Below are 20,238 nucleotides of genomic sequence, written 5' to 3'. Positions count from 1 at the left end.
TACATATTATTTCTTCACTAATATGGCTTTATTGTGCAATAATCAGAATATGAATGCATGGCAAATTTTAAATTCATGCATGTCGGGTATCTGCAGCGCTGGGGAAATAGGTCCAGGTTTTGTATGCAGCTCGGTTGAGTAATTGTCTTTTCAATAAATTACAATTATTTCTTTCTTTCTCAACAGAACGATCCGAGTATACAAAGGTCACAAGAGCTTTGGCTTTACACTGCGTGGCCATGGCCCAGTATGGCTTGAGTCTGTTCTTCCAGGTGAGTTATAAACATTTCCCAGATGCACAGCACAGTGATGGTTTGTCGTTACGCACAGCTATCAATAGATTTTATTCGCAAAACTTGACAAAGAATCTGCTGGAGATTTTGCTCCTATTTTCAAGGATGTTTAGTGAGTGATGTAGGTGTTGTTGAGCTTCTACTTGACAAGAAAACTTAGCCTATACTTAGCTTCAGGAAAAGTGGGAGGAAGTCAGTGAAACAGGTAAAATATTACCAGTGAAAATGTTCAGGTGATGGCATTGGTTAACAGTTGTTGAATATCCCTCTTGCTCACCATATGTCTCTTTCAGGAAGTCCAGCTGAGAAGTCTGGATTGAAGGCAGGGGATCGAATTCTGTTTCTCAACGGGTTAGACATGCGGTAGGTTCAGAACACATACTGAATGCATTGGGCATCCTTGTGCATGAAAACATGTTTGTGTTAGTCATGAATGGGAAGCATATTAAAAGTAAAGCTGTCTTATGAAAGAAGACACAACATCATTCATTTTAGAGGATAATCAGGGTGTCCTCCATTAAGGCCATGGGTAGAACTTAGATATAAGAAGGAGAGAGTCACTGGTGGGATTGTATTATAGCCTCCCCCATAGTCAGCAGGAATTGGAGGAGCAGATGCAGGATGCAAACATAATAGGTTAGTATTGGTGGGAGATTTTAACTTCCTTAATACTGACTGGGACAATCACAGTGTGAAAAGCTTGGAGTGGGATTTGTGAAATGTGTACAAGAAAGCTTAAGTTATAGAATATAGAAATCTACAGCACATTACAGGCCCTTCAACCCACAATGATGTGCCAACCATTTAACCCAGGGCTCCCCAACCTTTTTTGCACTGCGGACCGGTTTCATATTGACAATATTCTTGCGGACCGGCCAACCGGTGGGGTGGGCTGGGTGGTAGGGTTGCCAACAGACAAGAGTAGCAGTCAAATACGTTGTTTACCACATGAGTCTACAATGACCATGAAGCCTTGCGCGGGCACCAGTGCGCATGCATGCATTTATAGATTTTTTTCTATAAATCGTTTTTGGCGATTCTGTGCGGGGGTGGGGGTGGTGTTAATCACGACTGGAATATAGGTGATAAGTGGCTAATACACTCAATTTCGTTTCTAAAAGTGTTTATCTAACGAATTTAATACTAAACATACCATGCATATTTTCCTCGCATGAATATAGTGATAAGTCAATTATTGGGGAGGACAGGGGGGCTTGAAGTAAGTGTTGAACGAACTTCCAGTAGAAGTGGTAGAGGCAGGTTCGACATTATCATTTAAAGAAAAATTGGATAGGTATATGGACAGGAAAGGAATGGAGGGTTATGGGCTGAGTGCAGGTCGGTGGGATGAGGTGAGAGTAGCATTCAGCACGGACTAGAAGGGCAGAGATGGCCTGTTTCCGAGCTGTAATTGTTATATGGTTATATAAGTTAATAGCATCATAACATTTTAAGTAACGTTTGGATATTAAACACACAGCACATATTTTCCTCTTATGAACATATAAAATCATTGCAACAGACCAAAATCGCCAAATCAGTGGGAGCCCTGCACTGGTTTTCCTGCAACCACACGGTGCCATCGAGGGGTGATGGGAGACAGCGATACTCGAAGGAGGTTCCTTATGTCCAGTCTATTCCGCAATTTAGTTTTCGTTGCTTTCATTGCAGAGATATGTTGGAAATGGAAGCAACGTTTTCAGTGCTTTCCTGGCTATCTCAGGATATTTAGCCTTGACTTTGATCCGGAATGCCGGCAGAGATGTTATGTCAAACATGCTTCTCAGCCCGCCATCATTTGCAAGCTCAGAGTTGATCTCCTTCCCGCGCTGACATGAATAACGCGTGCGTAATGACCTCACATGCGTAATGGCTCAACAGTGTGTGACAGGGAATGAGGAAAGGTGCAGCTGACTCATATCGCCAAATCATATCGTTTCCTCGCGGCCTGGTAGTGCATGCTTTGCGGCCCGGTACCAGTCCGCGGCCCGGTGGTTGGGGACTGCTGATTTAACCTACTCTAAAAACTGCCTAGAATTGCCCTACCACATAGACCTCTATTTTTCTAAGCTCCATGTACCTATCGAGGAGTCCCTTAAAAGACCCTATCGTATCCGCCTCCACCACCGCCGCCGGTAGTACATTTCACTCACCCAACGCTCTCTGTGTGAAAAACTTACCTCTGACCTCCCCACCGTACCTATTTCCAAGCACCTTAAAACTATGCCCCCGTGTGTTAGCCATTTCAGCCCTGGGACAAAGGCTGAAGGCCTTTGATCAAGGCCTCTGTATGAGAGGGACCTACTAGAGAATGTGCGACACTGGACCTTCTTGTAAGAAATAAGGACAAGTGATGGAAGTGTCTTGCAGCGAGCACTTTGGGTGCAGTGATAATAATTTTATTAACTTCAATATCGTTATGGAGAAGGATATGATCTACTCACAATGTAAGATCCTGAACTGGGGCATTGGAAGCATTAGGTGGGATCATGCAGTGGTTGAGTGAATGCGATTGTTTCCCAGGAAAGGTATGTCTGCTGAATGGGAGGCCATTAAAAGTGTGATAGAAAGAGTTTATGGCCTGCATATTCCTTTTGGGGAAAAGGGCAAGGCTAGCAGTTTTTGGGAATCCTAGTTGATGTAGATATTGAAGCTGTGGTTAAGATAAAGAGGGAGGCATACAGTGCATATGAACAGTTGGTAACTAGTGAATTTCTTGATGACTACAAGTGTAGGACTGCACTTAAGAAACAAGTTAGGAAGGTAAAAAGATGACATAAGAACAATCTGGCAAACAACGTGAGGCAAAACCCCAAGAGACTCTATAGGTGTATAAAATGTAAGAGGATAGTTAGGGAGAGAAAAGTCTCTTTAAAGATCAGTGTGGCTATCTGTTTGCAGAACCAAAAGGAATGGGTGGAAAATTCAATGAATATTTCTGTTCAATTTTTACTGTGGAGAAAATGATGGAAAGTAAGGTTGTCTGGGACCACATAACAGATTACATGGATTAGGCTTTTAAGGCCATAAAAGTGCATTAAGGTGCATAAATCACTAGGGCCTGACCTAGTGCATTCTCAGACCTTGTGGGAAGCTTTATAAGAAATTGTGCAGACCATTGCAGAGATTTTTGCTTCATCTCTGGCCACAGGTGAGGTTCTGGAGAACTGAAGAGTGGCTGATGTGGTACCATTGTTTAAAAAAAATGTAGTTTAAAAACAAGCCAGGAAACAAAGGCCAGTGAGTCTGGTATCAGTGGCTGGAAAATTGCTGGAGGGAATTCAGAAGGACAGTATTAACCAACACTTAGAAGACAGGGTCTGATTCCAGACAGTCAGCATGGTTTTATGCACAGGAAGTCATGTCTGACAAATCTCCTTGAGCTCTTCAGGGAGGCAGCCAAGAGAGTAGATGAGGGTTGGGCTGTGGATGATGTCTTTATGGATTTTTGCAAGGCCTTTGACTCAATGGTAGGAAGACTGTGCAGTAGGAAATGGATAGTAGTGAATAAGGGTGGTTTCTTGGATGGGAGGCCTAGGTCTAGTGGTACTGTATTAGAATCAACTATATTATCACTGACATACTATATGGCATGAAATTTGTAGTTTTGTGGCAGCAGTACAGTGTAAGACATAAAATATTGCTATGGGTTGTAATAATAAATAAATAGTGCAATACTTCAAGTTTGTTTAATTGTCATTCAACTACACGTGAATACCCATGAATACAGCCAAACGAGACAGTGTTCCTCCAAGGTTAAAGTGCAAAACACAGTATAAGATAGCAGTAAACATACAGTCACAAAAAATATAATATAGCCCAAGTCCCTGAGTAACATGACTTGTAAATTGCTGATGCATGGGTGTTGTCAGCAAGAATAAGCCCTCAGCTGTCCGCAGACAAATGCATGCGTGGACGCAATCCAGTTTGTCTTCCACTAAGTGAACACTGGAGGGCAGCACCAGTGGGAGGGACCCATCTTCAGTCCAGCATGGATGACATGCTAAACCTCCTTGGGTGTTTCCCCTCCTGGGCAGCTGCAACAGGCGACACTGCAGCATGAGACCATGCAGTTCCCCCACTGTTCGTCTTACCAATAAACCAGTGAACTGGACTTGCAGCGTTCTACATTACCAATGTCCCACAGGGTCTTGCAATCACTTTTGGACCGTACGCCACCTTCGTGCACTGACTCTAATGCTTTTCTGTAGCAGGCAAAAAGAGGTAGTGTTCATGGTTCATAGACCAATCAGGAATCTGATAGCACAGGGTCTGGTGCTGGGACCTTTGTTGTATGTAATTATATGAATGATTTGGATGTGAATGTACAAGGCATGGATAATATGTTTGCAGATGATACTAAAATAGGTGGTGTGTAGATAGTATAGAAGGTTATGAAAAGTTACAGAGGGCTCTTGATAGGTCTTCACTGATAATAAAGTAATTGGACCCAGCAGAAATGTACTCCTACAACTCAACCACACTTTATTTTATTTGTGCCCAAGGAGAATAGTATGGCTCTGTCACCACACCATTCTGAATTCTGAACAAAAAATGTCATTTAGATTATGAGGACACTCAGTCCTCGTTTATTGTCATTTAGAAATGCATGCATTAAAAAATGATACAATGTTCCTCCAGAATGATATCACAGAAACACAAGACAAACCAAGACTACAACTCACAAAGCCACATAATTATAACATATAGTTACAATAGTGCAAAGCAATATTGTAATTTGATAAGAGCAGACCATGGGCATGGTAAAAAAAAGTCTCAAGTCCCGATAGCCCCATCATCTCATGCAGATGGTAGAAGGGAGAAACTCTCCCTGCCTACCCGACCGCAGCCAAATCTGAGTCCATCCGAAATCTTCGAGCCTCCGACCAGCCCTCTGACACCGAGCAACAGCTCTGCTGAGCGCTTCGACCCTGCCCCGGCCACCGAACAACAAACAAAGCCGAGGACTTGGGGCCTTCCCCTCCGGAGATTTCGGATCACACAGTAGCAGCGGCAGCGAAGCAGGCATTTCAGAAGTTCCACAGATGTTCCTCCGTGCTCTCACGTCTGTCTCCATCAAATCAGGATTCTGCACGGCACCCTACTTAACAGATTACAGATAGCATTCACCGGAGTGGCCGCGCAAGCTGCGTCGTGCCGCCATCTTCTCCTCCATCTTCTGTATTTTTATACAGAATTGGCTAGCAATTACAGATATTGACCATTTGGTAAACTATGTTTGAATTAAAGACTCAAAGTATATTTATTTCCATAATATGTATACTTAATACAACTCTGAGATTCATTCTCCTGCAGGCAGCTGTGAAATTTAGAAATATCAGGGAACCTATTCAAGAAAACATCAAACACCCAATGTGTGAAAGAAGAATAAATTTTGCAAATGGGAAAAAGGGAGTGAACAACACACAGAATATTGAATATCAGATCAGGAGTCTAGTAGAATTTAGTTTACTTCAGTTCAACACTGCACTGCTAGCCTACTGCAGGCTGTTGACTAGTGTTCCCAAAGCGCCCCATTCTGCGCCAAACGCCCCGATGAAGCCACTGAAAAACAGCAAAAAAAAGAATAACCAGAATCCAGGAATACATACAACATGAATCTTCAAGTCTCCCAAAACAAGTCGACAACTTGCTGATCGATCCTTGCAACATAGGTTCCGGACCCCCGCACTTTCCTCCAAGAACAGCTAACAAGAGGATGAGGAAGACTGGTCAAACATAGGCAGACGGCACTGAGCATCCACTTGTCCTCTGCTCTTGTCCTTGTCGACTTTCAACCTTGCTCTTCAGAGAGAAGCAGTAGAGCCGATCATGAGCTTGCGTCCTCAGTGCCTCAATCGGAGAGGAGCAATGGAAATGAGACTCACACTTCGTCTCCAGGCTGCTCAATCTGCAGCTAAACTGGTGATATTCTCGGGTGTATCAGGCAACACTCCTGGCTAGTAGTAGCACAGGTATCACCTCTTTTAAACAAAAAATCTAGTGCTATTCGATTTAAAGGGCCGTGGTTTGGATTGCCGCCATTTCAGCAGGAATGGCATTGATGTCCTGGCTCATAATGTAGTGCTAAGGCTGTATCATCAGCCATTTCTCCTGCAGCACTGAGGCTATGTTACTGCTTTCATGAGTCAGTCCAGTAGGTCCCTAGAACAGGAGCACAACAATCCAGAAACACTCAAGTTTCTGTAGTCCTTTGCTGGTGTTCCCACACAGTAGGATGTAGAGAGAGAGAGAGAGGGAGAGAGAAGAGAGTTGACAGGCACAGCATGTGTGATGCTGTGTAGGCCAGATATCAATAACCCCTCCACGGATTTGGTTCAGGCCAGAGATCCCATTTTTAAGGCGTACTTCTGGCAGCCTGTGATAGGCCTGGTGGCCATGTGCCTGATAAGTATGATTAGCAGGATTTGAAGGGTCACCAGTAGTACAAATATTGCACATACTGCATTAAGTCTCTTGATGATTACAGTAAAATACTTCATCCCTATCCCTATGAACTAGCTTCAGCACAGGGGAGTTATGCAATGTGTTGTAAGTAGGTTGATACCAACCCTCAAATCAGTTTTATTGGCAAGAGTCATTCCTACGGGGAGTGCAGTCCCTATTCCCTTTACAGTTTTAGTTTCATTATCAAAGTAAAACATAGAATCGAAATCATTATGATTCAGGGGTCTCAGCAACATTGGCAGCCTACTTTCTGAATGTATAGGCCATCTAGAGCACACCCAACAACCTGACCCGTTAGTACGTGATGCATATTCATAACTAAGCAAAGGAAAGTGTTAGGAGTATTAATATTGTGAGATACTGCTGCATTTAGGTAGAAAATAGATGTTCAGATTACCCAAAAATTAATAAACAGTGATTTCTTAAGGTGGCAAATAGCAAAGATCAAGAATTTGGTCCATCAGTCCTTATCATCAAGGTTCTTCTGGCCACGTGTTCCCTGATCCGGTGGCACCAGTGGCCTAACGTGCGAAGTGTATATCCGCATCAACTTTCCTTGAAAACTTTAAAGCAGTATGTGTGGTTAGCAATTCTTGGATGGACCTTCGCAGCAGGGGTGTGGCACTCTGCAACCAGCTCAATCTTCTGGGGTTCATGTACTTGTTGATGGGAACCCTTAAGTGCCTGTTCTAGTGCTATGCAATAATGTAACATTCTTTCACTCCCATTATATATGTCCATCTGTTTAACCAAGTAAATAGGACATCCCAAAGCTATCTTCTGCGGAGGTAGGCCTATTACACAGTTTGGAGTACAGTGCATAGTCATGAGGGCCTGTGGAAGCACCTCTGACCAATTTAGCTTGATCTCGATGTGCGATTTAGCTAACCTGAATTTCAGAGCCCCGTTCTGTCTTTCAGCTACCCTGTAAGATTGAGGATGGTAAGGACAAGTAAAATGGTCCTGCACTGCAGGGCTTTTCTCAACTCCTATATAACTGTACCCACAAAGTATTGACTATTATCACTTGAGGATTTTCTGAGAGATCCCAAACCTAGAAATAAATTCTGGAAATCAAAGCTTTAGTAAATTACAACATCATTTCTCTGAGTTTAGTAAGCTTCTACCCATGGAGATAATGGGAGGCGTGGCAGTGTAGTGGTTAGCACAACACTTTACTGTACCGGCAACCTGGGATCAATTCCCACCGCCGCCTGTAAGGAGTTTGTACATTCTCCCTGTGACTGCGTGGGCTTCCTCTGGGTGCTCTGCTGTCCTCCCACAGACCAAAGATGTACTGGTTGGTAGGTTAATTGGTCATTGTAAATTGTTCCATGATTAGACTAGGATTAAATTGGTTGTTTGCTGGCAGCGTGGCTCGAAGGGCTGGAAGGGCCTATTCTGCACTGTATCTAAATAAAAAAATAAAAATAAAAAATAATAAACACATAACAAGTGGATTGGCTGATTGGCAGGAAACAGAGAGTGGGAATAAAGGGATCCTATTCTGGTTGGCTGTCGGTTAGCAGTGGTGTTCCACAGGGGTCCGTGTTGGGGCTGCTTCTTTTTACATAGTACATCAATGATTTGGATTATGGAATAGATGGCTTTGTGGCTAAGTTTGCTGATGATATGAAGATAGGTGGAGGGGCCAGTAGTGCTGAGGAAACGGAGAGTCTTCAGAGAGACTTGGATAGATTGGAAGAATGGGCAAAGAAGTGGCAAATGAAATACAATGTTGGAAAGTGTATGGTTATGCACTTTGGCAGAAGAAATAAACGGGCAGACTATTATTTAAATGGGGAAAGAATTCAAAGTTCTGAGATGCAACGGGACTTGGGAGTCTTCGTACAGGATACCCTTAAGGTTAACCTCCAGGTTGAGTCAGTGGTGAAGAAGGCGAATGTAATGTTGGCATTCATTTCTAGAGGAATAGAGTATAGGAGCAGGGATGTGATGTTAAGGCTCTATAAGGCGCTGGTGAGACCTCACTTGGAGTACTGTGGGCAGTTTTGGTCTCCTTATTTAAGAAAGGATGTGCTGACGTTGCAGAGGGTACAGAGAAGGTTCACTAGAATGATTCTGGGAATGAGAGGGTTAACATATGAGGAACGTTTGTCCGCTCTTGGACTGTATTCCTTGGAGTTTAGAAGAATGAGGGGAGACCTCATAGAAACATTCCGAATGTTGAAAGGCATGGACAGAGTGAATGTGGCAAAGTTGTTTCCCAAGATGGGGGAGTCTAGTACGAGAGGGCATGACCTAAGGATTGAAGGGCGCCCATTCAGAACAGAAATGTGAAGAAATTTTTTTAGTCAGAGGGTGGTGAATCTATGGAATTTGTTGCCACGGGCAGCAGTGGAGGCCAAGTCATTGTGTGTATTTAAGGCAGAGATTGATAGGTATCTGAGTAGCCAGGGCATCAAAGGTTATGGTGAGAAGGCGGGGTAGTGGGACTGAATGGGAGAATGGATAGCTCATGATAAAATGGCGGAGCAGACTAGATGGGCCAAATAGCCGACTTCTGCTCCTTTGTGTTATGGTCTTATAATCATAACTCACGTATTTAAGTAACTGCATAAAGTCCATTTGGAGATGTACAAATGACCTCCTGTGGGGGTGGGGGCAGTAGCAGAGGATACCAGCAGTGTCTTTCAGGATTATGTCTGGCAAATCATATAGTTGTTGCTACTTTCCTTACTAAGGTTGAGCATCTCTCATTTTTGATTACACTCATCATGCTGAGGGCAATACAGAGGGACCTGAAAGCCAGGATCAGGGAGGCTAAAGACAGGTACAAGAGGAAGCTTGAGTGGAAACTCCAGCAGAAAAACATGAGAGAGGTCTGGAGGGGGATGAGGACCATCACTGGGTTTCGGCAAACTAGCAACAGAGGAGCTGAAGGCAATGTGGACAGGGCCAACGAACTTAACCTGTTCTTTAACAGATTTGACATTGTGACCCCTGCCTATCCCCCACATGAGTCATCTCTTGTCGGCCCCCAACCAACACATATTCCACTCTCCCCTCCTACCCCTCACAATCCCCCACCTGGCTCTCATGACTATACCCCTCCCCCACACGAAATCACCACGGTGGGCTTCACAGCTGAACAGGTGAGAAGACAGCTGAAACGTCTCATCCCAAGCAAGGCTGCAGGACCGGATGGTGTCAGTACCAGGGTGCTCAAAGCCTGTGCCCCTCAGCTATGTGGAGTACTTCGCCATGTATTCAACATGAGTCTGAGGCTCCGGAGGGTTCCTGTACTGTGGAAGACGTCCTGCCTCATCCCTGTGCCGAAGACACCGTGCCCCAGTGGCCTCAATGACTACAGACTGGTGGCATTGACCTCCCACATCATGAAGACCCTGGAGAGACTTGTTCTGGAGCTGCTCCGGCCTATGGTCAGGCCACACTTAGATCCCCTCCAGTTCGCCTACCAGCCCCGACTAGGAGTTGAGGATGCCATCGTCTACCTGCTGAACCGTGTCTACGCCCACCTGGACAAGCCAGCGGGCACTGTAAAGGTCATGTTTTTTGACTTCTCCAGTGCGTTCAACACCATCCACCCTGCTCTGCTGGGGGAGAAGCTCACAGCGATGCAGGTGGATGCTTCCCTGGTATCATGGATTCTTGATTACCTGACTGGCAGACCACAGTACGTGTGCTTGCAACACTGTGTGTCCGACAGAGTGATCAGCAGCACTGGGGCTCCACAGGGGACTGTCTTGTCTCCCTTTCTCTTCATCATTTACAGCTCGGACTTCAACTACTGCACAGAGTCTTGTCATCTTCAGAAGTTTTTGGATGACTCTGCCATAGTTGGATGCATCAGCAGGGGAGATGAGGTTGAGTACAGGGCTACGGTAGGAAACTTTGTCATATGGTGTGAGCAGAATTATCTACAGCTTAATGTGAAAAAGACTAAGGAGCTGGTGGTAGACCTGAGGAGAGCTAAGGTACCGGTGACCCTTGTTTCCATCCAGGGGGTCAGTGTGGACATGGTGGAGGATTACAAATACCTGGGATACGAATTGACAATAAACTGGACTGGTCTAAGAACACTGAGGCTGTCTACAAGAAGGGTCAGAGCTGTCTCTATTTCCTGAGTAGACTGAGGTCCTTTAACATCTGCCAGATGGTGCTGAGGATGTTCTACGAGTCTGTGGTGGCCAGTGCTGTCATGTTTGCTGTTGTTTGCTGGGGCAGCAGGCTGAGGGTAGCAGACACCCAACAGAATCAACAAACTCATTCATAAGGCCAGTGATGTTGTGGGGATGGAAAAAGGATACTGTCTAAGTTGTATGCCATCTTGGTCAATGTCTCCCATCCACTACATAATGTAGTGGGTGGGCACAGGAGTACATTCAGCCAGAGACTCATTCCTCCGAGATGCAGCACAGAGCGTCATAGGAAGTCATTCCTGCCTGTGGCCATCAAACTTTACAACTCCTCCCTTGGAGGGTCAGACACCCTGAGCCGATAGACTGGTCCTGGATTTATTTCATAATTTACTGGCATAATTTACATATTACTATTTAACTATTTATGGTTCTATTACTATTTATTATTTATGGTGCAACTGTAACGAAAACCAATTTCCCCCATGATCAATAAAGTATGACTATGACTATGACTATCCTTTATAGTCTTTACACATAGTGTGCTTTAATCCATAAAGTCTTTTCAGCCACTGTCAACATCACGCTGGAATTGTACTCGCTCCAAAAGAATTTGGAAGGTATTGGCAGCCTGATTGCACTGGAGTGACTCATGGTCATAAAGACCTGATGTTGCTGCCTTAGCAAAGGAGTCAGCTCATGTATTCCTTCTAGTTATTTCACCATTTCCATTAGAAAGAGCCGCATAGTTTATAACAACAAAATAATTGAAAAGCAGGAAAAGGTTCATTGTATTTCACTGTGTTTTGTCAGAGTTCCGAAGAGGTAAGACTAGATGGACTACACCTCAGGATCTTGAAAGGTATCTGAAGATATTATGAAGATCAATAATGATGTGTCAAGAATCACTAGCTTCTGGAATGGTTCCTGAGGACTGGAAAATTACAAATGTTGCTCCACTCTTTAAGAAGACAGAGAGGCAGAAGAAATGAAATTACAGGCCAGTTAGCCCAACTTCAGTGGTTAGAAAGATGTTGGGGTCTCTTATTAAGGATGAGGTTTTGGGGTACTTGGAGGCACATGATAAAATAGGCTGATTGGCAGGAGGCAAAGAATGGAAATAATGGGGGCTTTTTTCTGGTTGGCTGCTGGTGACTATTGGGGGCGGTGTTGGGACCACTCCTTTTCACATTGTATGTCAATAATTTGGTTGAAAGAATTGGTGGCTTTATGGCTACGTTTGCAGACAATATGAAGATCGGTGGAGGGGCAGGCAGTGTTGAGGAATCAGGATGTCTGCAGGAGGACCTAGGCAGATTGGGGGAATGGTCAAAAAAATGACAGATGGAAATAGTGAGGTGAAGTGCCTGATCATGCACTTCTGCACAAGGAATAAAGGTGTGAAGTAGTTTCTAAATGGGGAGAAAATTTAAAAATCTGAGGTGCAAAAGTGACTTGGGAATCCTTCTACAGGATTCTCTAAATGTTAACTTGCAGATTGAGTTGGTGGTAAACAATGTTGGCATTAATTTTCAGAGGACTAGAGTATAAGAGCAAGGATGAAATGCTGAGGCTTTATAAGGCACTTGTCAAACTGCAGGGAATATTGTGAACAGTTTTAGGCCTCTTACCTAACAAAAGATGTGCTGGCATTGTGCGAGGTCCAGAGGAGATTCATCAGAATGAGCCCAGGAATGAAAGGATTAACATATGGTGGCTCTGGGCTGTACTCACTGGAGCTTAGAAGAATATGGAGGGGGGAATCTCTTGAAATTTGCCAAATATTGAAACGTTTAGATAGTGTGGATATTTCCTATCGTGGGGGGAGTTTAGGACTAGAGGACAGACTCAGAATTGAGGACATCCATTTAGAACAGAGATGAGAAAAAAATGTCTTTAGCCAGAGGGTGGTGAATCTGTGGAATGCATTGCCACAGAAGACTGTGCAGGCCAAGTCACTGAGTATATTTAAGGTGGAGGTTGATAGGTTTTTGATTAATCAGGGCTTTAAGGGTTATGGGCAGGTGGTAGGAGAATGGAATTGAGAGGGATGATGGATTACCTATGAGCAGACTCAATGGGCTGAATGACCTAATTCTGCTCCTATGTCTTATGGTCTAAATAATTGTCCACTGTTATGTGCTATTCCTAAGGCATAACGAGATTCATTGTAAATGTTTACAGCAGCGCCAGCTGCAAGGCTGCAGGCTTTTGTGAAGGTAAAAGGTTCCGGCTGAGTGGATCAAGAGGGAACGTAGCTGTGCTGCTTCAGCTGCTTATGAGGTGGAGGAAAAACTAAAGAAAATGACATGGGCTTACATCAGGTAGCATTTTACAACGGGCGGGATTATATTGTACAAATTCCTAAGCAGCGTTTGAGGATTAATTACTTAAACTGGTGTCAGTGGAGGCAGATACTGTTACCAAAGTTTCCTTGGCCAATGGGTATCTTCAAGCCCAGTGGCTAGGCAATCCACAAACAGACATGCCTAGATTTTACCCCTACCATATCTATCATCCCATGTATGTGCAGGCGTAATGAAAAACTTATTTCAAAGGTTCAAAGGTCAAATTTAATGTCAGAGAAATGTATACAATATACATCCTGAAATGCCTTTTCTTTGCAAACATCCATGAAAACAGAGAAGTGCCTCAATGAATGAACGACAGTTAAACGTGAGAACCCCAAAGTCCCACCCTCAGCTCCCCCTTCCCGCGCGTAAGCAGTGGCAAGCAACAATCCCCCCTCCCCCCAGCAAAAAAAAGCGCACCAGCTACCGAGCAATAGCAAAGACACAGACCGAAGTTACCCCAAAAGCTTCACATTTCATCCGAAATTTGACAACCCATAGGTTCTCTCTCTCTCCCTGGCAAGGGAGAGGGAGGTTCCCCCATTTTCACAGCAAGCAGGAGACATAACAACAACCCGCTGGCTTACAATGTTAAAAGTCAGTTTCGTCGTTTTTTTCAAGCTCTGTGTCCGAAGATCGCAAAGACCTCAGCCCAAGATTTTCTGGCCTCCCCGACAACACACGAGTCTCCTGCCATGACACCGACCCTCGATCCACCTGTTTCCAAAGCCCTGAGATCTTAGGCTTCCGAACCCTTGGCATGTCGAATAGTGGTCAGTCGTAGAACCCTGAGAATGGGTCCCATTCCCACAAAGAACCGAAGCCTGCGTGTAACTCCAGGTCAGGGTCTTCAAAAGAACCCTGAAAGGAAAAATAAAAAGGTATTAAGGTCGAAATACAGCAGTTTCCGAAGTTGCAAGCAAAGGAGTTGCCGTTAAACGCCATCACCCCTCTTAAGCTCTGCAGCAGTTTCACAAAACTTAGCATCATATAAATAGCATTTGTAAGAAAACATACATTATGCACAATTTTACAAGAAAAAATTAAATTAGAACAAATAAAACAAAGTCTTATTTTAGTGTAAAGTGCAAACAACAGGAATTCTGCAGATGCTGGAAATTCAAGCAACACACATCAAAGTTGCTGGTTCCCCCCAACCCTTGTCTTTCTCTCCTGACCTCCTGTCCCATGATCCTCTCATATCCCCTTTGCCAATCACCTGTCCAGCTTTTGGCTCCATCCCTCCCCCTCCTGTATTCTTCTATCATTTTGGATCTCCCCTCCCCCTCCCACTTTCAAATCTCTTACTAACTCTTCCTTCAGTTAGTCCTGATGAAGGGTCTCGGCCTGAAACGTTGACTGTACCTCTTTCTAGATATGCCGCCTGGTCTGCTGTGTTCACCAGAAACTTTGATGTGTGTTGTTAGTGTAAAGTGATCAGTTTTTAGTGTTGCTAAGCTGTAGAGTTGGTTAGGGTTTTGCCAGTTTTCCTCATAGCTTGTATTTTGTTCTGTCTTTGCATGATTAGAAAAGTTCAATACAATATGTTTGGTTACTTAATCTAAGTCACTAATATTTTCTGTAAATAGTTGAACCCCCAATACTGATTCCTCTGGCAACCTTTAAATTACAGCTAGTCAACCTGAAATGATTTATCCATTTGTTTGTTAGCCAGTTCATTCTTGGATCCTAGCATACTGTATATTCTCCGACATATTGAAGTGACTTTACTTATATTTGGCTCCTAATTAAATGCTTTCTGGATATTGAAATTGTTTGATCTATTGTTAACCCTTTATCCATCTTGTTTGTTGCATCTGCAAAGAACTGTAATAAATGTCAAATTGTCTCTTTCTATAGAATCACTTCAACTCTTCTTGATTGTATCAGGATTGTATATGTTCTGTATGTCCATTGCCCTTAATAATGGGTTCCAACATTTTCCCAGTTGTAAACGTTAGCTAATTGGACAATTGTTTTGTTTTTGTTTCAATGAGGATAAGTTAGCCTCTTGGGGATTACTACTCCCTATAAATGTAAGAAACCATTGACTAATGTGCCAAGGGGATTGAACCCTTAAGGGCAGATTTCCTGTTGTGAATGCCACACAGCAAAGTGCCAGTGGTTATATTCAACTGAGCATGGTCTCACAAGAACCATACTGGTCCCACTTTAGCATTTTTACCTGCTGATAAACCACCATAATATTCTTCTGAACATTCCTTGACTAAGTTCTACATTTATTTGGAAAGATCCAAATTCAGCACTAGACTTAATGCAGCAATCTTTTAGTCCTCTCAGAAATGGAGGAATCCAATTTCTAGTCAAAAGTAAGGATCGAATCATATTTGCCCCTCTAAGCACATCCTTAGCAGATGCAGTACATGCTAGATATATAGTGATGCTTTTCATCCAACGTATATTTTGTACCAGTAGAGAAGTGGTTATTGGTGAACTGACAGTCCCCTGGGAAGACAACATCGATGAAGCCCATGAGCGCAAGTTAACCAAGTATGCAGAATTAAGATCAGAGTGCAGAGACAGAGGGTGGAAGGTCTCATGCTATCCATTTGAAGTAGGCTGCCGTGGGTTTATTGCGTTCACTTTCCAGAAGTGGCTGCGTGACCTTGGCTTCACTAGAAGAGAGATCAAGTCAACCAGCAGGGCTGTAGCTGAGGCAGCAGAGAAAGGATCAGCATGGGTGTGGACCAAGTATGTCCAGAGGGGCAGATAGTCAGACAGTGTATACATATCTTGCAAACCCTTCGGTAGTTGCATAGACATCTGAAGAGCAAATTATCTGTTGGATGGAAGTGACCAACAACTCTGATAGAGGCAGATGCCAAGTTTTTAAGCTCACCAGTGGGAGGTGGTGCTTTAGCACTGCTGGCCCACCACCTCCAGGGAGTCTTGATCATAAGCGGGCCGAAACTCCTGAAGACAGGTGGCAGATCAACTGATGATTCCACTGGTGATAGCACAGGACAGTTAACATCTAAGTCCACGCAAACAACAGGAATTCTGCAGATGCTGGAAATTCAAGCAACACACATCAAAGTTGCTGGTGAACGCAGCAGGCCAGGCAGCATCTCTAGGAAGAGGTACAGTCGACGTTTCAGGCCGAGACCCTTCGTCAGGACTAACTGAAGGAAGAGTTAGTAAGAGATTTGCAAGTGGGAGGGGGAGGGGGAGATCCAAAATGATAGGAGAAGACAGGAGGGGGAGGGATGGAGCCAAGAGCTGGACAGGTGATTGGCAAAGGGGATATGAGAGGATCATGGGACAGGAGGCCCAGGGAGAAAGACAAAGTGGGGGGGAACCCAGAGGATGGGCAAGGGATATAGTCAGAGGGAGAGAGGGAGAAAAAGGAGAGTGAGAGAAAGAATGTGTGTGTAAAAATAAATAATGGATGGGGTACAAGGGAGAGGTGGGGCATTAGCGGAAGTTAGAAAAGTCAATGTTCATGCCATCAGGTTGGAGGCTACCCAGGGTAGCCTCCAACCTGATGGCATGACACCTTATATTCCGTCTGGGTAGCCTCCAACCTGATGGCATAACACCTTATTCCGTCTGGGTAGCCTCCAACCTGATGGCATGACACCTTATATTCCGTCTGGGTAGCCTCCAACCTGATGGCATGAACATCGACTTCTCTAACTTCCGCTAATGCCCCACCTCCCCCTCGTACCCCATCTGTTATTTATTTTTATACACGCATTCTTTCTCTCACTCTCCTTTTTCTCCCTCTGTCCCTCTGACTATACCCCTTGCCCATCCTCTGGGTTCCCCCCCCCTTGTCTTTCTCCCCGGGCCTCCTGTCCCATGATCCTCTCGTATCCCTTTTGCCAATCACCTGTCCAGCTCTTGGCTCCATCCCTCCCCCTCCTGTCTTCTCCTATCATTTTGGCTCTCCCCCTCCCCCTCCCTCTTTCAAATCTCTTACTCACTCTTCCTTCAGTTAGTCCTGACGAAGGGTCTCGGCCTGAAACGTCGACTGTACCTCTTCCTAGAGATGCTGCCTGGCCTGCTGCATTCACCAGCAACTTTGATGTGTGTTGCTATCTTAGTCCACTTGTATTTTTTAACTCTGTGTAAGATTTATAAATTTTGCAGCCCGTTTAAAAGAACACCTCTAACTTTGGCAGTGTGATATTTCTAAAAATAACCCTGAGAGAGCTTCTTTGCTTGAGGTTGGCAGATGAGATGCAATGGGGAAAATGTGTCTTCCTAAATGGGATTGAACCTATCAAGGTAAAGAGGCTTATTGTTCAGCTTTTGGATCTTGCGATCATTATCATGAACGTCATGTAACACAGAAAAAGGCTCTTTGACCCACTATGCCCATGCTCTGAGCAAAAGTGTGCTTACCTAGTAAGCACATTTGTTTATGTATGTTTCAGAAACTGTTCCCATGAGAAGGTGGTGGCCATGTTACAGGGCAGCGGAGCCATGCCCACTCTGGTGGTGGAAGATGGGCCCTTTAATTTCCCTCTTGGTAAGTGGAGCTGCTCTTAAACAGCATGGTTGAATGTAATTCTGTTTCATTTCTACATGCCATCATATTTGGCATGGTGTCCCATCGAGTCTGCTGCGCATGGCTGATTTATTATTTCTCATCCCCATTCTCCTGCCTTCTGCCCGTAACCTTTCAAGCCCTGACTAATCAAGAGCCTATGGACCTCTGCTTTAAATATACGCAATGATTTGACACCCACAGCCATCTGTGGCAATGAATTCCACAGATTCACTACCCTCTGGCTAATGAAATTCTTCCTCATCTCTGTTCTAAATGGACGTCCCTCTATTTTGAGATAGTGCTCTGGCCCTAGACTCCCGCACTATAGGAAAAATCCATTCCACGTCTACTGTCTCTAGGCCTTTCAGTATTCGATAATGCGCCCCTTTCATTTCCAGAATCATTCTCCTGAACCTCCTCTGGGCCCAATCCAATGCCAGCACATCTTTTCTTATAGAACTGCGCACAATACTTCAAGTGTGGTCTAACCAATGCCTTATAAAGCATCCTTGCTCTAATATTCTAGTCCTTTGCAAATGAATGCTAATATTGCATTTGTCTTCCTTACCACTGATTCAACCTGCAAGTTAGGGAATCTTACACAAGGACTCCCAAGTCTCTTTGCATCTTTGGTTTTTGAATTTTCTCCCCATTCAGAAAATAGTCCGCATCTTTATTCATTGTGCCCTTAATACATTATATTCTATTTTCCACTTCTTTGACCATTCCCCCAATCTGTCTAAGTTCTTCTGCAGGTACCCTGTTTCCTCAGCACTACCTGCCCCTCCACCTATCTTCTTATCATCTGCGAACCTGGCACAAAGCCATCAATCCTGTCATCCAAACCATTGACATATAATGTGATATGAAGCAGTCCTAACACTGACCCCTGCTGAACACCTCTAGTCACTGGCAGACAACCAGAAAAGGTCCCCTTTATTCTGGCTCTTTGCCTGCTGCCAGCCAGCTGATTTTCTATCCATGCTGGTATCTTTCCTGTAATACCACAGACTCTTTTATCTGTTAAACAGCTTCATGTACAGCACCTTATCAGAGGCCTTTTGAAAATCCAAATGAACAACATTCTTTGTCTGTTATTTCCTCAAGCAAATCCAACAGATTTGTCAGACAAGACCTCCCCTTGAGGAAACCATTTTGACTTTGGCCTATTTTATCAAGTGCCTCTAAGTACCCCAAAACCTCATTGTTAATAGTCATAGTCCTAGTCATACTTTATTGATCCTGGGGGAAATTGGTTTTCGTCGGACTCCCAACAATGGACTCCAACAACTTACCAACTACTGAAGTTAGACTATAATTGTCTTTTAATTATAATTGTCTTTCTTCTGCGTCCTTCCCTTCTTAAAGAGTGGAATGACATTTGCAACTTTCCAGTCATCTGGAAGCATTCCAGAATCCAGTGATTCTTGAAAGATTATTACTAATCCCTCTGCAATCTCTTTAGCTACCTCTTTCAGAACCCTGGGGTGCAGTCCATCTAGTCCAGGTGACTTATCTACCTTCAGACCTTACAGCTTCCCAAGCACCTTCTCCTTAGCAATAGCAACTACATGCACTTCTGTCCCTGACACTCTCGCATTTCCGGCATATTGTACTGTCTTCCGCAGTGAAAACTGACACAAAATACACATTATGTTCGTCTGTCATTTCTTTGTCCCCCATGACTACCTCTCCACTGTAATTCTCTAGCAGTTCAATATCCACTCTCACCTGTCTTTTACTCTTTATATACCTGAAAAAAACCCTTTTGTATCTTCTTTTATATTATTGGCAGGTTTATCTTCATATTTCAGATCTTCTCTCCTGATGGCTTTTATAGTTGCATTATCTTGGTTTTTAAAATATTCCCAATCCTCTAACTTAGCACTAATATTTTCTATTGTCTTTGCTCATTTTTTTGCTCTCTTTGACCTCCCTTGTCAGCCGTTGCGTCATCCTCCCTTTAGAATACATCTTCATGTTTGGGATATGTCTACCTTGCACCTTCTGAATTGCTCCCAGAAACTCCAGCCATTGCTGTTCTGTCATCATCCCTGCTGGTGTTCCCTTTCAATCAACTTTGGTCTGCTTTTCTCTCATGCCTCTGCTATTTCCTTTACTCCATTGTAATACTGAATACATCTGACTTTAGCTTCTCGCTCTCAAACTGAGGGGTGAATTCTACCATATTATGATCACTGCCTACTCTGGGTTCCTTTACAACACAACACCCAATCCAGAATTGCCTTTTCCCCAGTGCGCTCAACCACAATCTGCCCTAAAAAGCCATCTCGTAGGCATTCTATAAATTCCCTGTCTTGGGATCCAGCACCAAGCTAATTTTCCCAATCTACCTGCATATTGAAATTCTCCTTGACTGCCAAGACATGCCTTTTTACATGCCTTTTCTATCTCCCCTTGTAATTTGAATCCCACATTGTGGTTACTGTTCTAAGGCATGTATATAATTCTAGTCATGGTCTCTTAAC

General features: G+C 43.9%; 1 protein-coding gene across 1 annotated transcript in view; it reads left to right on the top strand.

The window, feature by feature from the left end:
- The window catches only part of LOC134351294 (delphilin-like), a 431,912-nt gene that overhangs the window by 306,326 nt on the left and 105,348 nt on the right, over positions 1–20,238 (top strand). Inside the window, exons 5-7 of the mRNA XM_063057357.1 lie at positions 187–272; positions 587–656; positions 17,634–17,728. Coding sequence (XP_062913427.1) covers positions 187–272; positions 587–656; positions 17,634–17,728 — 251 coding nt within the window. The remainder of the gene's footprint in view (positions 1–186; positions 273–586; positions 657–17,633; positions 17,729–20,238) is intronic.

The sequence above is a fragment of the Mobula hypostoma genome, chromosome 9 (assembly GCF_963921235.1).
Source record: "Mobula hypostoma chromosome 9, sMobHyp1.1, whole genome shotgun sequence".
Lineage (NCBI taxonomy): Eukaryota > Metazoa > Chordata > Chondrichthyes > Myliobatiformes > Myliobatidae > Mobula > Mobula hypostoma.
Note: the sequence above shows the minus strand (reverse complement) of the source record. Positions and strands in the feature narration are given on the sequence as shown.